At 44.5% G+C, this 14,469-nt stretch overlaps 1 protein-coding gene across 7 annotated transcripts in view; it reads left to right on the top strand.

Moving 5' to 3' along the window:
* RCBTB2 (RCC1 and BTB domain containing protein 2) overlaps positions 1-14,469 on the top strand; it is a 67,890-nt gene that overhangs the window by 28,319 nt on the left and 25,102 nt on the right. For all 7 annotated transcript variants that reach the window (XR_001358566.2, XR_003095623.1, XR_003095624.1 and 4 more), the window contains 2 exons: positions 7,143-7,285; positions 10,606-10,796. Coding sequence is in view for 4 of the 7 variants with exons in the window: in XM_025211768.1 (XP_025067553.1) it covers positions 7,143-7,285; positions 10,606-10,796 (334 nt within the window). In the remaining 3 variants the exon portion in view is untranslated. The remainder of the gene's footprint in view (positions 1-7,142; positions 7,286-10,605; positions 10,797-14,469) is intronic.

Genomic DNA, 14,469 nt, shown 5'->3' with positions numbered 1-14,469 from the left:
ACAATGCCCACTAGAACGAAAAGGGAAAAGGCCCCAGCCAGCCTATAGGCTTTATAGCAGTGGTGGGCAATTACTTGAGTCCGAGAGCCATGTGGGGAGTTTTGATGAGGTGTTGCAGGCCAGGTTAGCATACCCCCCGCTCCCTCCACTGCAACAACTCGCCAAAACTCCTTGTGGGGCTGTGAGCAGGCGGGATGTAGTGTTCAGGATTGGAAGGGGTTGGCAAGGCTGGGATCATGGGAGTGGGTCATGTGGCAGCGACAACTTTAGGCTGGGGGTGGGGTCACTCCCTACATGCCCCTGCCCTCTGAGGGTGTGTGGAATGTGTGTGGGGAGGGGTATGGCATGTGCATGTGTGTGGAAAGGGGCCTGCCTCAGCACTGAGGCCCAGGAACCTGCCATGGGTGAGGGGAGAAGTGGGGGTGGAAGGGTGTGGGCAGCAGAGCTCGTCTTGGCAGTGTGGTCCGTGCTGCTCCCCATGGTGCTTTGTGTAGGGCTGAGCCATGCCTGGGGCTGCCCACGCTACACTCCTGCTGGTGCCTGAAGCCTGGCCAGGTGCTGCTCTGCTCTCCCCACCTCCAGTGTCAGATCTTGTCCCTGCCATGCCATGCTGGGCAGCCAGGTAGCTCCTGCCCCAGTGCACAGGGCTCTGGCTCCAGCTCCTCGAAAGAGCTTCAGCTTCTGGCTCCAGAGCCCTGTGCGCTAAGGCAGGAGCTGCCCAACTGAAGCTGCTCACCACCTGCCTGGAACAGCGTGGTATGGTGTAGCGTGGCAGGAGCAGCTTCTAGCAGACTGTTCCCAGTGTGGCTGCGGCTGGCTAGGTGGTGCTCTGCACCCCCAGAGAAGGAGGATATTTTGTAACAGTGTGATAATATCTTTCTTTGGTTTACCAAAGCCCGAGTGTGTTGACCACTTGGCTCCCTGCTCATTCTTATGCAACAGGAAGTGAATTGATGGGAGATGGTGCTGGAGAGTTCTGTCTGTGGAGGAAAATGCTAGACTTTGGAAAGTAGTCTTTTGAATATTAGATCTTAATTATTATAACTGAGTATACATGTACCCCAAACATTTACTTTTTTTTTTTTTTTTTACAAAGTGAAACAACTTAATATAAAATAATAGCTTTATATCCAGTTCTCATTCACATTTAAGGGCCCTTACAAGAGAGAACTTTGCTGGTGAATAGTACTCTTCGGAAGGAGGTCCAAAGAGTACCTGAGACAAGTATTTCCTGCTCTACTTATCTGTTTGTTAGAAAGCAATGCTGCTATAATAAATATGGCTTAGGTCTCATTTTTGCAGCTAGTTACAAGTGGAGATGGGCTTCTTTTTCAGCAGATTACGTAAGCAAATTACTTTATGCACGTCAGTTTTCTGATAGAATTCAATGGGACTATTCAGATGCTTAGGTATGTTTAAAGGGGTCTGTAGTCTAGCATAGAGACATCTTACCTACCTTTAAATCAAATAGCTTGGTGGCAGTAGCAATCTTGATGTGCCAGTATGGGACTCAGCGGGCACATCCACATGAGATGTTTACTGCGGAGCTGGCTAAGAAGTTCCTCAGTAAAATGTTACTGTCTACACATGTGACTGTTCGTTTGCAGTAGACTAATAAATACCACTGCAGGATAGTCAGGCTAAACACAAGTACAGTAAAATCCCTGTTATTCAGCATTCTACTGTCTGGAACACTCTACTAACTGGAATTTCCAGGCAGCTGGCTGGACGTGGGGGAAGCTCATGTGCAGCTGCTGCCACGACTGCCACCTACCAGCCTGCACTGACGCCACTGCGTACATCCACCACCACACCCCCTAACCCCCCACATCTGTCTAGAAACCCGCGCTCCTCAGGTAACAGGCATTTTTAGATACCCGGCACTCCCCATTCTCCACTTTTGCCGGATAACAGGGATTTTACTGTACTACCCTGCAACAGCATTGTTTCATACACCTCAGTGCACATGTTGACAGTGAGGCTGTGGCACGAGGGTGCTTCAATGCAAGGCTAGCCAGCAGGCAGCTCCCATGCTGAAGCACCCTCATGCTCCAGCTAGCCCTCCCGCAGCACATGGAGCCCAGTTGGAGCAGCCCTGGGCTGGCAGGCTGACCTCCTGGGTTCCCTGCCAGTCCAGGCTTCTCTGACTGGGCTCCATGTGTTATGCACAAATAAACTCTGGGGCAGTATGCTCTGGAGTTTATTCATGCACATTAATTGAACTTGTAGATGTGCCCAGCAAGTGCTAATTTACTCTGCTCTTCAGGGTATGTTAATCTGCATTGAACTTCCATGCTTCTGTGGCAAGACTTCTAGTAGTACCCAAAATGGATCATTTAAAGGTAGGGGGAGGTATGCTACACTGCAGTCTGTACTCTAGATGTACACTAAAGGCCAAATTCAAATAGTAGGTGGGGTATGCTACACTGCAGTCTATACTCTCTCTCTCTCTCTCTCTCATATATATATATATATATCTGCTCTAGAGACCTGAGGAAGGGTATTGGGTACCTAAAAGCTTATCTAGCTAACTCTATCCCAACTATGCAGTTGATCCATTAAAAGATATCACCCACAAAAATCCTTGCCTCAGAAAGGAAATTCTAGAGACTTGGAAGGGCACTTGGGATTCCTTTGGAGGCAATTGAGAGACTTTGGAAATGCCTAAGAGCAATTCAGGTTTAGGCACCCAGGCACTATCTCTAGGGAAATGGGAGTGTTAAGGAGACCCTCCTAAAGGCAGACAGTGGGAGCCACTGAAGTATAAGGATATATCTGAATTCCTGCCTTTTGCAAGAGCTTAGGTGCCAGGCTCAGGCTATCCATTAGGTGTCTCTGTTCACTTGCAATTTACCAGTTCTAGATCCATATTTGAATGTAGCTACATGCAGGGTTTCTGAAGATAGGTGATTCTTTTCCCTCCTGTACTGGAGGGACAAGAATGTAAGTCATGCGGCTGGAATGACAACAAACAAGAGATGGTTTGCCCTTGTAACCTACTGATTAAAGCCATGTGTAGACAAAACGAGAGACATGTGTGCGCGACATTTTAAAGTGGGCTAAATGCTTTTGCACCGCTTTAATGGCGTCGGTGTTTGCATGCATTGGTGCCATATTGTGTATTAATTCCAGCCTCTGTAGGAAATTCAGTGGCGTAATTTGCCTTAAGTGACTTGGGGCGCAGCAAGCTAAAACTCCTCTAAGGAGTTTTAGCTTACTGCCCCTACAGCCACAGAGTGAAGCACTGGGTTCCATGCAGCTCCACAGCTCTGGAGGCAGTCTGGCAGCAGCCCAGGAAAGCAGGCTCCGCCCAAGAAAAGTGGCAAGCATGATCTTTCCCCCTGCCCATCCCCCCCCCAGAGCCTGCCTGCCTGCCTGAGCTGCACAGGTGCCCAGTGCTTCCCTCCGCAGCTGTGGTACCCCCTGGGACCACCCGAGCCAGGGGGGCGGCTGTCGGTGCCACAGAGGGAAGCACCAACCCCTCTCCGCAGCCCAGGGGACCACTCCGCCTGCCGGCCGCTTGCCCTCCCCCCCCCTTCCCCGCTGGAGAGGCTGGTAAGTCAGTTGGGGTGTGTGCACAACACAGCGGGGTGGTGTTTAATCAGCCCTAAATTGAAACAGTGTTTTTTAAAACCCACTGCTTCAATTTAGGTCCCCTGTTTCGTCTACACACGCCCTAAGGGGACAACCCTTGGGAGGTAGGAGTCCTGAATTCAAGATTCTGTGGCTAGGGTTATTTCTGTTTTTCAGCTCATGACTGTTATGTAAAATGCACGAACATTGCTGGGAGCAGGGGCCAGAACCCATCACTCCGGCCTCCCAGAGGGCAAACCTAACTACTTCGCTACAGAGACAGACTCCATTTTGATTTTTCTCCTTTTGGCTCCATGACTGTTACATTCTTGTTTGCCCAATAGCCTATTCTATAGCCTAATGGTTAGGGTCTTTTCCTGGAAAGGTGGGGATGGGAATTCAAATTCCCTCTGGGTTAGGGAGCCTAGAAACCAGATCTTCTGCTTCCTGGGTAAGTGTTTGAACCACTAGGTTATAGGGCAAATGGTCACCACTGCCAGTATGATTTTTTTTGGGTGGTCAGCCTGAGTTAATCTTGGTTTTCCCCCACTAAACTGTATGTACCTCTGTGGGGAATTTGGCCCTGTGCGAGGCTGATTGAAATTGCCTGAGAGCTTACGGGTGACTTAGTTGCCGAAATACATTCTCTGGATCAGTGGTTCTCAACCTTTTTTGTACCAGGACCCATTTATAAACATCGATGGCCAGTCCCGACCCAGTAAATAGTTTAAATAGAAAACAGCTCCCTGGCCCACACTTCCAACCCATAGCTTCCCATCCCTCCAGCCCTATTGGTGCCCCTCACTCCTGACCTCCAGCCCTCCATTATGTGGGGCAGGGGGAGGGAGGGCATGTGCCCCCCCAGATTTTTGCACCCATGGCAGGCATGGGGCTGCAGCCTGGCTAGACTGGCATGGGCAGAAGCCACCTCAGCACAGCGGGCAGGACCTGACACCGAAGGGAAAAGCAGGGCGGTAAGACTCGTTGCTTCCGCTGCCAGGACCCCTGTGCCATCCATGCTGCCAGGTAGGGCTGTGCAAAATGGCTGTGTTTCAGTTCTGTTTCAGATTCGGCCATTTTGGAGGACAGTGGTTCATTTCGGATCACTGTCATGTTTCATTTTGGCCGAATCTCCTTCAAATCTGTTTCGAACAGGCTTGAAGGGAAGCTTTGCACACCCCTGCCCGGCTGGGCGGGGCTTAGGGCCATAGGGCCCCAGCGGGGAGCAGGATGGGGCCACGGGTGGCTCACCCGGGGGAGGGGGAGAGCGGTTGCCCTCCATGCAGGCAAGGAGGCCGCCACGTGGATCTCTGATCCCTGTCATGCCGGGTCGTGAGGCAGGGAAGCAGTGCAGAGCAGCAAGCAAGCCTGCTGGTCCCTGCTGTGCAACTAAGCTCCATAGGGAGCAGAGATCCGCATTGGTGTCTCCTCACCACCACTGCCCATCCCATGCTGCCCCAGGGACATGGGCCTGCGCAGGGTGGGAGCGGTGGCAAGGAGACCCCAGTGCAGATCTCTGCTCCCTGTGGAGCCAGGCCACACGGCAGTGATTTCCCAGCTCCCAGTTCGATTTCCCCCAGCTCTCTGATCATTCCCTCAGCTCTTCCTGGGAGGCGTTGGCCCCTGGATCTGCACGCCAGGTTTCAGCAGGCTGCCACTGCAGACTGGGGCCAGCAACAGCACTGCAGTCTTCCTGGCGCTCGGCACAGGCTGCGCCAAACAGCTGCTGCTGGCCTCAGCCTGCAGCGGCAGCCTGCTGAAACCCCGCATGCTGATTTGGGGGCCCACGCCCCCCGGGAAGAGCTGGGGGAATGATCGGAGAGCTAGGGGAAGCAATCAGAGCTGAGGAATCAAACTGGGAGCTAGATGTCAATATCAGAGCAGTCCTTCCCTGCCTCCCCCCCACTGTTCCTCCCTCTTCTTAGTTTGTTTCCCTGCAAGCCCAGCTCCAAAACGTTTCGGAGCCTTCCATTTTGATTTGGATTCAGTGTTTCAGGTGCCAAAAAGGCCTGAAACGCCTCCGAAACAAAGCGGCTGCCAAAATTTCGCACGGCCCTGCTGCCAGGAGCTTGAGGAGTAATGGAAGTGGGGACCATGCTATCTTCACCTCCCCCTCCCGGCAGTTGCTTATGTGCTAGGCCATGGCTCTACCCACCACCATGGCTCAGCTGCTGCCACCGCCACCAATCCCCTCAGGCTGCCCATGCTGCCTGCCACCCAACCTCCTCTCTGAGGTAGAGCTGGAACTCTGCCAATATGCAAGGGGAAACCCACTGTTTCCCATGTTTTTCTCCTTTAAAGGAGAAAAATATGTGGTTTTTCTCCTTTAACAGAGAAAATCCATGTTTTTCTGTGGCAAACAGAAAACCCGAATCCCTGTTTATTAGCATGCACAGTGTTAACGTGTGCCGAAGCACAAGCAGCATCTATTTTTTTTTCAAAAATGTATGTTAAATCTGATCCATTTTTTAAAGTTTGTTTGCGACCCTTTCTTGTGACCTACTTTTGGGTCGCGACCCATGGGTTGAGAAACACTATTCTAGATTGTATTGGTATGGGTGTGTTGTACCTAAGTGTGTCTAGGGATCTTTGTAGTGCTGAATGGAGGTGCCTAGTGTTTTTTTTAGGCCTGTATACACTTTTGAGGGTTTTGGTTCAAGGCCAATTTGTCAGACTCTTATAGAAGTTAAGTATCTGACTTCTTCATATGTCCCATCTAAGGGCACGTCATTAAAGGGCTTTAGGTAATGTGCATTAAATCTAGTACCTCTGGGCACTTTTACACATGCTCCAGGGGTGGGAGGGGCTGTGCTTTACTTAGAGTGGCTCCAAGAGCCACTCTGATTAAAGCATCACGGCATCTCCTATATCAGCGTCCCTGGGCCGTGCTCATGTATAGGCACCTTCTAATGTAAGTTACTAGAAAAAGACTCATTAACTTATTTTAATCTTCATTAGCTAAAAAGCATAGTTTTTGTGATGCTTTAATGCACATTAAAGTGCATGTGTAGATGTGCCCGTAGAGTCCATTGAGTTTGAATCTGGGCCAAGGGACCATTAATTCTGTAGTTTAATGGGGGTGCTTACAGCATTTAGCACTAGCCTTGGTGGCTGTTGCTTATCAAATAAGGTTGATAGTACCATGACATTAAAAAAAAACCCAACTTATTTGTTGTAAAATATGTAAAGATTTCCTATCTTGTTCCAGGTGCTTCTGTGGTCTCCTTAATTCAATTCAGCGTGCCTTTTTGTTTCTGCTCTTGCCTATAATTTTGGAGGGGTTTTCTAAATTCTGGATTAACTTTGGCTGTGTTCTTAAAAGTATATTTAGCTTTTATATATATATATATATAACCAAATCCAGCCCTCACCCCCCAGCTCCCTTGTGTTTGCTCAGTCATTCATCTACCTTTTTCCCTTAGTAATGTGATCTGTGTTTGTTATTTTTTGAAGTTTTATTTGGTGGGTTTAATCCTGTTGAGTACAGAACCAATATTAGGAAAACAATGTATTTGTTTGAATTTTCTTTGCTGGTCTCTCATATGAATTTTGTGTGACATTTGTTGTAGGTTGCCTGTGGCTATGCACATACATTAGTGCTAACAGATGAAGGACGTATTTATGCTTGGGGAGCCAATTCATATGGCCAGTTAGGGATTGGCAATAAAAATAACCAGTCTTACCCTGCACCAGTTATTGTGGATAAAGACAGGTAATATTTACACTCTAATTATCAGGCGTCAGTTCACATAATCATATAAATGTTGTGCAAAATTGCAATATTTTTACTACTTTGGTGGCAGGGGGGGGAGAAATCGTCTGTAGTTGCTGTCTACAATTCTTTTACAGAATCTGAAGAGATTCAAACTGGCTGATGTTTATATTCATAAATTAAAATGTGACTTTTTGAAAGTGGCCAAATCACCAGCCATGGTAATCAGGTGTGAAAAGTAGACTGCACATTTTAAGGCTGGTCACGTTTCTTCTGGCCTTTTTTTCTCTGTTTGTCTAAATCTTGCATTTCACACTATAATTTTTAGGTTTTTAATTGCCTAAAATTAAAAACCTAAAATTGATTGATTGCCTTCTATCAATAGTGCTGCATGGTTGCTTCACTGTACGAATCCATTAAAAAACAAAGGTTCTGGTATTTTGTGCTACCTTACCATTAAAATTGGTAAAGAAGAAAAAGGAAAAATTGGAAAGTTGAAGAAAAATGAAAAATTCAGAATTGGCTTAATAGTGTTTATACTAACTACTGCTTACAAGTTGTGTATATATAGATACACGTGCGCACACAGTTTAATATAGAGTTTTGTATATAGGGATGTACAGGGAAGGTGGAGAAAGAAAAATTTACTTCTGCTGCAAATCTTACTGTATTTTCTTACATACAGCACACCCCCATATATAATACATTCCTGGTTTTTCAGAAGCGGCCTGAAGAATAACAAAATCTTCCTTGTAGAAACTGAGTAGCAGCAGCTAGTCAGTGAAGCCTGCTCCCAACTCCACTACCAGCCCTGCATGTTGGATGGGGACTGTGGACCAACCCAGTACACTGCATCCAGGACTGTGCACCAGGTCTGACTCAGCATGCTAGATCCAGGGCCACATACTGAGTCCAACCCATGGCACCAGGTCTGGGGCCACACACTGGGTCTGACCCTGCGTGCCAAGTCTGGGACTCCATACTGGGTCTGGAGCCACATTCCCGGTCCAACTCAGTGTGCTGAGTCTGGCCACAGACTAACCCAACACACTGGTTCAATCCAGTGAATGGGGCCATGTCACTTAGCCAAGGGGCTCCCACAGGTCTGGAAGCTTGGTGCCAGAGGAGCAGTGTTAGAGTTAATTGCCATGGCTCCTAGAGCTGCAGCAACTAACACTGACACTGCTCATCCACCATGAGACCCATGGGGGTCCAATTTCCAGACTCATGGGGATCCATTTTTTTTATATATAATGCATGTTGGACCCCATTTTCACCAGCTGGTTTTGGGAAGAAAGATGCAAGTTATATGTGAAAAAATATGGTAGCTTTTGCAAATTTCTGTATCTTTTTTCTTGATAAGCAGTAATACAAAACGGTTTCTGAATTACACTACTGTCTGTTTCTGTGTCTGTGGGCGCATCTACACAAGATGCTACATTGCCATAGCTTATCACTACAAACCATGATGCCGATGCTGTGTTGCCATAGCTTGTCACTACGGCAACATAACATCTAAAAATAACCGTGTGCTGCCAGGACTGCGCAGTACCAGTAAAGATTGATTTGTTTCTGAATACTATCTATTGGAGTGTTGTTGAACGTACTGTTCTGGGTTTTTTTACTCTGAAAAAAAGTCTATGGGTTATTGCATGGTCTATTTTCTCTTACTTTTTTCATATTTTTATTGTTTAACCATTGTTTATTTGGCTTTTTTTTGCTTAACACACAACACTTTTTTTTCAAATGTTTCTATTATAGTCCAAATATGTCAACTTGTTTTAATAAAAATATTGATCCTTATATATTGCCTTCTCTAGTTGTTGACCAAAATCCATGTTCTCTTATGTCAATGAGAATTTTAACTTATTGAAATGCTATGAGATTTGGTTCTAAATATGTGCATACAGCTTCACCGAGTAAACAAGCCACCAAACAGCAACTTCAGATTGCAGAACAGTGATTTGTATAATGTTACATACCAAGAGGGTTTTGAAGTCTTAAATCAAACATTAGGGTAAATGAAACATATATTATTACTAAGGGCTGACAAACAATTTAAAAAATTAATTGCAATTTATTGTAAGTTTAAAAAAAATAGTCATAATTAATCACAATTTTAATTGCACAGTTAAACAATAGTCAGCACCCCCCGTACCCAACAACCCAGAGCCCTGCGGCCTATAGCTCCTTCCCACCACCACCAATAGAGCACAGCCCCAGCCCGGCCCTTGGCCTGCCCTGTGCCCACTCCAAACTCGCTCTAGCAGTAGCGGACCAGCTGGACCCCATGTGAACAGCCCTACCCCCAGCCTGCCCCACGTCTGCTCCAGACTCGCCTTCCTATGCTGAGCAGCAGCCAGGCAGAAGCTGCTGCTCAGTGTGGAGGAAAAGCGCCTCAGCCCCCTCACCGCTGCTGGGCTCTTCTTGCTGCTGCTGCCTGGAGCCCATGCCCGGGCTGCCTTGCGGCTCCTCTACACTGCCACTGCTGCTGCACTGGGTGGCACAGAGATGGCGGTGATGGCAGTAGAGAGGAGACACAGGGCAGCCCTGGCACAGGCTTGGGGTGGCTGCAGCAAGAAGGGCCCAGCGGCAGTGAGGGGGATGGGCTGCTTTTCCCCTGTGCTGAGTAGCAGCTCCTGCCCAGGCAGTGCTGCTGCTGCTGCTCAGCATGGGCAGGTGAGTCTGGGGCAGATGTGAGGCAGGCTTGTCAGGGCTGTGCGCATGGGTTCCGGCTGGTCCACTCCACTGGTCAAAATGGTGTGAGAGATTAATGCAATTAAAAAAATTAGTGTATTAATTTGTTTTCACCTTAATCACTTAAGTTAACTGCGATTAACTGACAGGCCTAATTATTACAAATAAAATTAGTTTAGATGTCTATTTTTAACTCGTGCTTTCCTTGGTGCTTATTTCTTCATTTGGAAAGTATTCTAATAAGTCACTCAAAGAGGTAATGACTATCTATACATGTATATTTATCAAATCCAATAGTAAGAATATAAGCAGTGTTGTAATGGTTGCACTCTTGAGGTGGCTCTTATCAAAGTGTAAAATATTCTTGAATAAATCAGAATTACTGTCTTCAAAGTGAATATGTGGATGCCAAATAGATAAAAATAATGAACAACCTTATATTTAATTGCCTTTCTTGTTTTGGAAACATTTCCCCATTTAGGTATAGGAAAATATTCCAACACCTTGAAATGCATGCATACCTACAAATGCATTGTATGCCAAAGATAGATTTGAGGTCTGAAGTTTTTTCCTACACTTTGTCCTTATAATAGTGGGTTTTTTTTGTCTGCTTGTTAATTTAGAGTTGTAGAGATTGCAGCCTGCCACTCTGCTCACACTTCTGCTGCTAAAACCCAGAGTGGCCAGGTATACATGTGGGGTCAGTGCCGTGGCCAGTCTGTGATTCTTCCACACCTCACCCACTTTGCCTGTACAGATGATGTGTTTGCTTGTTTTGCTACTCCTGCAGTGACATGGCGCCTTCTATCAGTAGGTGAGCTTAATTTTTTTTCTTGTCACATCTTAATCTTTTCTATCAAAAAAAGAACTGTATTTGTAAGGAAACCTTAGTCTATTTTAAATCATCTATGTTGTATAAATTTTAATAGTAATATGGCACTGTGAAAATATTAACATTTTCTGGCTGAGTGCGAGTGCTAAAATAAGTAGCCCGTTCTATTGTATAGGTATGACATTTTTCTATGAAAATAACCTTTGTAGTGATTTGGGGAGATTGTATGAGTAGTCTGTTTTGGATGTCCCCTATCCATAACTTTTATCTCCATAACTACTGAAAGTTACTGCTTGATAATGAAGAGTAGTAGTATAGTTATTTAATTGGCTTGTGGTAGTGTAGTCGCTTGTATTTTAGAACTGGGGAACCTTTCTTTTCCTTCTGTGACTGGCATGGGAGAACCAGCAAGGAGAGAGAATATTTTCAGAAGCGCTTGCATGATTTGCAGGTTGGACCAGATAACCTTTGAGATCCCTTTGAACCCTATGATTCTGTGATTCAGAAATGTCCTATACACTGAGAAGCCTAAGTCTCATTGCAAATGAACCTGGACTCCTAAATTACTCATGTGCTGTTGAAATTTTTATTTGGGGAAGACTAATTCCTGGATGTCATTTACTTGGTTAATAATAGCTGCCCCTTGGATCTAGACTAAAATCTTTCTTGGGAGCACATAACATCAATACTGTACCTAACTGAGATTTCACTTTCTGCAGCTGAGGTCCATATCAGTGGCTAATAAAGTCACTAACCTGTATGGATTAAACAAGGAGGATGAGGCCACTGACTTAGGTTTGCCTGTGGAAAATTATTTGGAAACTTGAGCTTGTATAGATCATTATAGCTCATTAATTTAATGATGTGAGCTATACTGAGCACATTACAATTTTATTCCATTTTTAGTACTTGCTTCTTAATATTATGTGTCCTAGAGCCTGATTATCTTCCGGATTACCCCTCTTTCTTGTGTAACTTCCTAATGTTGAAAGTAGAATACTTTTTCATTAGTCCCTAAATCTAGGTTTGAAGGAACTAGAGAATTAAATAAAGAGTCATCAATACTGGAATTTGCTCCAGCAGAGCCAGAGTGTATATTATAGGTCATAATATAAAGTCCAATCCATTTATTTAGAATATGGTCTAAGAACATCTGTTGTAATATGGTGTTCTATTTGTAGGACTGGGTTAAGAAAGTTTTCTATGATCTCTGTGAGGCCTTTTTGGAAACTGAATTTATTCTCTGGGTTTAGCTTGGATACTATTAAGTTTATTAGTATTGGCTAATATTAGATTAGATTTAATTTTAATTATGTTAATGCACCAAAAGTTTCAGGCAATGGGTACAGCTTATTAATATGCACACAGGTACATCAGTTACATTTTACATAAAATATCTCTCTGCCACATTAAGGTTTTCGTGAGAAAGATTTTGTTTGTGAAGAGCACTGGAGAGAGAACTAGTGCCTACATGATTAGTATATGTAGGTTTGCTAGGATTTTTAAAACTTAGTTATAAAACTCAATGGGATGTTGATTCCTCTGTGAATACCAAATACACATTTATGTTACAGGAAGTATTTAAACTAGAAACTATTTTTTTCTGACCAGATTAAAATTAACCTCCAGTTAGTAGGCTTAATTAAAGTGATCTGGGACTCCCTCTGGCCTGTAGGCTCTATATTTAATATCTTTGCTTAAACTTGCTTAGTTCTGTCAATAGGCAGACTGAATATGGCACTCTTTCAAAAGATACTGTTATTTAGATGTGAAGGCTATTCAGTGAAGATTGCCTTTCAGTCTTTCATTTCATTAAGATGAAAGCAAATAATAATAATAATATCTGTAGACATACCAGACTGCAATGTAGAAAACTCCTCCCATTTGGATGAGCTGAAAAGGAGGAAGGATTTTTTTTGCTAAAATAGGTTAACATTTTAAAAGATTTTGAGTAGTTTGAAAAATGTGCTGCACAAGATATAGCATCTCATATTTTTCGGTAGGGTCTCTTATTGTTGATCTGCTGTTGAGTTCAGTGGTAAAATCCTTGCTTGCCACACGGGAGATCCAGGTTTGATTCCTGAACACACATTGAAGCACCGAACATACAGAGTCTGTCTGGTCTTTGGATACTGTCTCAATGGTCCAAAGCGGGGATGGGAGGTCTGGGCAGCTTCCTCTCTTCCATACTTCTGCCTAGGCATATGCATCAAAGGTCCTGGTGCCTTCTCATGCATACACCATGGTCCAGAAGGATCAGTGGTTGCCTACTACTACTTATCATTGTGTACTATGTACTAGATAGTGCTTTTAGCACTATCTAGTACATAGTCTTGTGTTTCAAGGTTTATATAATTAGTATTGCTTGAATAGGTTGTCCTCCACATATCTAGAAATTTCCCTTTTTTGCCATTGATGGCTGATATTCTGATAAGAAAAGTTCTAGTGTTGTAATCATGAGGTGTGACAATTTTTTCCTTCCTTTTCCAAACCCATGGGATTGGAAATTTTAAGAATGGAACATCCTGCATTATGAAGGGGCCTTTTTATAAGGAAAGCTTTGAATTTTTAGCCCATTTCCTCTATAGTTGAGACAGTATTGGAGCTTTTCGTGTGGGTTCTTTCAATAATGGAAGATAGGGTCTTGATTTGTATCCAATGGTCTCCAATTCATTTGAGTGTACTGGCATATTTAAATTGGCATATTTAAATTGCTATAGCTACTTTTTACTGACAGTTGCCATTCATTCATCATCTGTGCAACTGCCTCTTCTAGTTTTTACTTCAGAAAATATTTATCTTTGGTTCTCTTGACCCCAGTGATCATGCATCTTCAGTATGGCAGTTTGGAACTTTCTTCTAGTTGAGGCCTGGAGTCTCTTCTTTAGCATCTACTCTTAAGCCTGCACTAGCAGTATCATGAGTATAGATCCTTTCCCATCATTTGGAAATGGATCTGGATTGAAAGGAAGTAATTAATATTTTGTCCAAAGGACTCCAGTGCATGGGTTATAATTACCTTGGCTTAGACATTTGTATCAGCTAAGTTTATTCTGTTCCTTTCTACTGACAGTGTCTTTAAGGACATTGAGTTAGTCCAGTCACAGTCTCAAACTCTGGACAAATGCTTGGATCATTAAGTCTATATTCTTCATGGTACTGAAGCACTTAAATGATGATGCTTTGGAATGTGACAACCTTTCATACTTAATTTCTGTCTGAGGAGTTCAAGTGCACTTCCTGCCTGAATAAATAGATGGATCATCAGCTGGCTGTAAGAAGATTCAGGTGCCCAGCTCTCTTCTATGTAAATTGTCTTCTCTCTCACCACTATCTGTTCTGCCTTCAGGATAGGAGGTGTTTGACGTGTGGAGCAGATGTGAGAGTTGGTTCAATGTGCTACTACTGCCATGTGGACTCTTCTCCCTTTCAGGATCAGAGTTGAATTAGGTAATACTCTAGATGGGCAACAGGGAAAAAGGTGGTATAAGACAAGTGAACTTCATGGAGTCCTGTAACTTGGGACTGTCTCCCATTGATCCCCATCATTAATTTGTCAGGCTCATGAATTTAGTTTTGACAGAGGCTGGGTCACAGGGAAGTTTTCCCTGCTCCCCTTTATAAAATTAGTCATTGCTGGTGAGTCTGCACCTTG

This window comes from Alligator sinensis, unplaced genomic scaffold (genome assembly GCF_000455745.1).
Source record: "Alligator sinensis unplaced genomic scaffold, ASM45574v1 scaffold820_1, whole genome shotgun sequence".
Classification (NCBI taxonomy): Eukaryota; Metazoa; Chordata; order Crocodylia; family Alligatoridae; genus Alligator; species Alligator sinensis.
The sequence above is the reverse complement of the archived record's forward strand: the minus strand, read 5'-3'. Positions and strand labels throughout refer to the sequence as shown.